The 4,847-nt window shown below is 39.9% G+C and overlaps 1 protein-coding gene across 1 annotated transcript; it reads left to right on the forward strand.

Moving 5' to 3' along the window:
- The first annotated feature begins 960 nt into the window (after window positions 1-960).
- Window positions 961-3,106, forward strand: LOC149845257 (uncharacterized). Its single transcript, XM_089997531.1, has 2 exons — window positions 961-1,217; window positions 2,574-3,106. The coding sequence occupies exons 1-2, from the start codon at window positions 974-976 to the stop codon at window positions 2,738-2,740; spliced, it is 411 nt and encodes a 136-aa protein (XP_089853657.1). The 5' UTR covers window positions 961-973; the 3' UTR covers window positions 2,741-3,106.
- The last annotated feature ends 1,741 nt before the right edge of the window (window positions 3,107-4,847 follow it).

The raw sequence follows: 4,847 nt of genomic DNA on the forward strand, positions 1-4,847 counted from the left end.
ATAATTTTTTTTTTAAGGCAAACTGGGGTTAGACAACTATGCGGGTTTTGACACAAGGTCACGTGAACTAGCTACTCCAACCAGGCAAGGGGAGTCCCCATTGGTGATTCTTATAGTTTATTTAGTAAAAAAAAAAACATGTTTTAAAATATGATATTAATATTCAAAGAAATTCGTTTCACAACAACTAAAATTCAAATAGCCCATAATAGATGAGAAATTTCTTGATGTACAACACAAGATCGGGTTTTATGTTGAAACAACTCGATCAAAGCGTGTTTCTTGGTAAAAAGTTTATGATAAATGCATTTTTTAGGGTTTGATTAAGTAGACACCGCCTCCAATTATGAGGTCTAAACAGATGGCAGAAAATCGTTGATTAATTTAAACTTTTGAGAAAAATCTTGAGAAATATTAGCATATATAAAATTTAAGAAGCATAAGAACATGTATAAAACTATAATAAAATTATAAAGGAATAAAGTATAAAGAAGTGTTTTAGCGCGTTGGTATCACGATAAAATCGCAATATTTAAAAAACATGTGATATTTTAAAAATATCACATTTTCCAAGAATGCACCGCCCTTTTGAAAATATCACGCTTTGTTTTTCTAATGAAAAAGTATGAATAAGTTAGCAGCTTAGTTTCAGATAGTGCGTTCATAATCCGTTACATTCATTTATAACGTTTTTCGGATTTTTACTCTCTCAAGGACAAGGGCATTTATAACGTTATCCACTTTAAGCCCGTTGACAGAAAAATGTCCTTAACATTTTCCAAATTTCTCCTTTTGGTGAATTCATGGGCTTTACTTTAATCACAGGACGCGTCTTTTTACTCTCCTCAAGGACAAGGGTAAAATCGTCAATTTTGACTGTATAAAAGCCATTAGTTCCCGGCGTGAGAGGAGCGTCAACTCAGTTTTATTTTTTCGACCCTCCGGCGCAGAGCGAGGGCGCAGGCCAGCAGCCATGCAGAGGCTCTCCCTCACGAACTCCCCTTCGAGGACCCCTCCCATCCACAGCGGGAAGGCGGAGCAAAACCTAGAGAGCCGGAGGGAAGAGAGCGAGGGGAAGGAGGAGATCCGGGAAGCCAACGGGGAGAAGCAAAGGCCGGCGGGTTGCCGAAGCGAGAGATTCGTCCACCTCATTCCCTTCGTTCTCCTCCTCTGCATTCTCGTTCTCTACCTCTTCTCCTACGAACCGCTCCAGAAAGGTGAGGGAAACCCTAGGCATTTGCTCGGAAAAGCGGAACGAATCGGTTTTCCTTTTCTCGTTAAGGCAACTTTATTACTAAAGGCGAATTTTCCGGGAAGATGCCACCCTAAAATTCTCTCGTTTTCTGTTTCTCGAAAGGCTTGGAGTTACTTTTTTATTCGTTTTTTTTTTTACTTTTTGAGGAAAATGCGGTAAAGAAGCCGATTCTCAGTCGAACTTTATTGAATTTCCGATTCTCTGATTTGTTTTCCTTTCCGAAGCGGTACGGCTTCTGTTTTTTCTTGGATACTTGAGGAGGACCTGCTTTTAAAGCAAGATTTTTCAACAGATGCAAATATATTCTCGGTTGAGCAATTCGGTTTTCCTTTTTCTTTCGTCTGCCGAGTCGGTTTTCCTTTTCTCGTCAAGGGAACTTTATTGCTGAAGCCTGATTTTCTAGGGAAGATGCTAAACGATTTCCCGAAAATTCTTCCATTTCTATTTGTCGAAGGCTTCGGGCTCTTTTTTTCTTCGGTTTCTTTTTTTATCACTCCATGAGGAAAATGCGATAAAGATGCCGATTTCTCAGTCGAATCCTAGTTGAATTTCCGATTCTCTGATCTGTTTTCCTTTTCCGAAGCAATACGGCTTCTGATTTTCCTTGGATATTTGAGGAAGGCACGTTTCCGAAGCGAGATTTTTCAACAAATGCAAACATATTCTCGGTTGAGCAATTTTCTAGTTGTCCAAACTCCGATGTTCTTGTGTTGATGGTTTTCACGGCAAAAATGCATTTATTCATGCGCTTATTCATCTAACTAACTCGTGAATGTGAAAATCCGATTCTATATGTTTCCGGATTTTCGTCTCGTTTTGCTGTTGTCCCCAGTGAAATCAAATTTTCAGAAGATCCTTCATGTATATCGTGGTTTCAGATATCCGGTTCTCGGTTCTGTGTTTCTTGAACCAGTTTAGCTTTCATATTTAGAATTTCCCGCAGAAGATGAACCGAGTGTTATATAAAACTCTGCACATAAGAGCATTTTCGCTTCACTGAAGTGATTTTTGTCTCTTTTCCATTTTCTTAGGTTATAATTTTCCTACCGGCGTTTGGTCTATCCTAGTCCGTTGATTTTCCTCATTTTACATCTCACGCTAGCTCATTTCCCCCTTTCGATCGAGCATTTTCCGTTTTCCCTTTCTCGAACCGGTTCTCGTTCTAAGAACTCGAATCTTCTCGTCTTTCTCTCACTCAGAGACTTTGTAACTGCTTTAACGATTTCTAACCTTTTCTGCGTTCTCTTTCCACTGTTTCCTGTGGGGTCATATCTTTGCTTTTCCATCTGATTGCGACTCGACTTTTTCCGTTTTCCAGAAGCGGCGACGATCGGCGAACCGGGGCGGTTTTCCGACCGACGGAACGGCGACTTGCTGGCGCTCTACGGCCACCGCAGTCTGCAGGAAGCGGCGAAGAAGGACGGTACGGGTACAGCGTCGCCTTCTCCTTCACTGAATCGGTACAGAAAATTCGCCGATTTTTAGGCATTAAAGAAACCCAACCATGCTGGCCACCTTTCGCACCTGTGGAAATCTTATTCGGCCCCGACGCTCCCGCGGTTTCCGCCTTGCGTTGCTCATCGTGTCACGTGCAAGGACCCCGCTCAGAGAGCGACTTTACACGTGCTCGGTCGTGTGGGGGACGGTGTTATCCCCCCGTCGAGCTTAGCTGTCGTAGGCCCGTGACTGGGGCGGGCGGGAACCATCACACGTGCGAAGCCGCCCCTTTCTTCATTGCCTTGCCAAGCTGGGGGCATCCCGTGCTTCGGATCGATGTAATTGTATTTTTTTCAGTGACTATAATATCCTTATGATAAAAGTAAAAGATGGTGGTCCTCGGGCTAATTTTCTTATTGTGTGGGGGCATAGTTGCCATATAAAGTTATTGAGCAGTTGGTCTAAGCCATTGAAATTTGAAACCAGCCTAGCACGCTTTTTTTTCGAAAGTAGTTGTCATACTTTTTATTCAAGGTGCTTCTCCAAGTGAGGCCCGTTCGTGGATGATATTAGAAAAATGCGATCACCTCATGATACGGTGCTTGACCAAGTTATTTATTTTGCAAAGAGAATGACAGACAAGTTCACGAGCTCCAAGAATACCAAAGCCTGAGGCGCTGCAGCTGTTCACTAGAGCCCCACGTCAGAACCCGTTGAGCAAGGCCTAAGTTGGATTTTTGCTAGCAAAGTTTACTGTGGTTATTACTTATTTACATTAATCGATACGGGCGTGGTTAAAAGACAATTTGCAGGTTAGCTTATCGTTATGTTTTATCCCTAGTGGATAGAGTGACCGCCTTTTCGGATTCAGTACCATACTTCTGGCTGTCCCCACCTGCCAGTTGGTAATACCATACAATGATATATGTATATATTTTTCCTAAAAATGCTTATATATGTAGTGACTAGTGAATAATGATGCCAACGGGATACTGTTAAATGGTCTAACCCGAGGAGGTTTGGGCTGTCACGAAGGTTAACTCCACGCATGCTTATGATGACCGTTTAGCAAGACTGCACGAGGCCTCCTCCAAGGTTAGAGTCGTCATGCCTCCGTAATATTGAAGGATGTTTATATTGCTGAGTCACTGTGCTAAGAATAATCGCAAGAAGGCGATAGAATGTTGAAAGATCTCAACCATAGAAATAACGGTCCAAAGAGGTTGCAATATTAATATTAAATTTTTTGTCTCAATGTAAATTATTTTGATCAATAATATAAGGACATGTCAAATTTGAACCGCATATGTGTGATATGTATTAATGACACTATAATAGAACCAACAAACGCTGATTAGAGATATTTAAAGTACAATATAAGATTGTGATATTTTTCTTTGGTAAACGAATGAATCAATGAAACTAATTAGAGATATGTCGGAGCAAGATAGAATTGATTTATTAAAGCATTATTTGCATATAATACATAAAAGATTATTAACATTGATGAGCATAATTGACTTATAAATGATTTGTAGTATCGAAAAGGTATATTTCAGTTGACCTTTGTATTGATTATTGTTGTGTGTATCACATTTTGGTTCAGACCCAAGTACAGTTGTGATATTTAGTTGTTCATACTTGTAAGTACGCGAATATGATGTAATTGTGACTCATACTTGAGGGGTATTGGAGTTTTAATCATGAGAGCCAGTATCGAGAGGCTACAATGTGTGATGGTTGTATATCATATGTTTCGTAAAGGTAGTTGTCTCTTGGCCAAGATACTGGTATCGTGATGGTACAATACGTGAAATGTTAGTTCGAGGTACCTTAATCATGATAATATAATGCAATGATACATGTTATACTATAGTTATAAGTTTGTGTTAATTAATTTATATCATCAGATATAATGAACCTTTGTAGGTTTATCTTTCATTGAATTGAGATGAATTATATTCACCCTTACGACCTCAGCTAGAAATTCAAGTTGAGGTCATCCTGGAGTTAGCACAATTAGAGTGGCGCAGTGGATGCGTGACTATTGCTCTTAAAAAATTTTGTGACATTGCCTTTATGGTGATAAATTTGAGGTCTCTTTTGATAATAAGAACCTCAAATTTGTATTTTCTCAAAAAGAATTGAATTTGAG

Source organism: Nuphar pumila, chromosome 2 (genome assembly GCF_984573655.1).
Source record: "Nuphar pumila chromosome 2, dmNupPumi1.hap1.1, whole genome shotgun sequence".
NCBI lineage: Eukaryota > Viridiplantae > Streptophyta > Magnoliopsida > Nymphaeales > Nymphaeaceae > Nuphar > Nuphar pumila.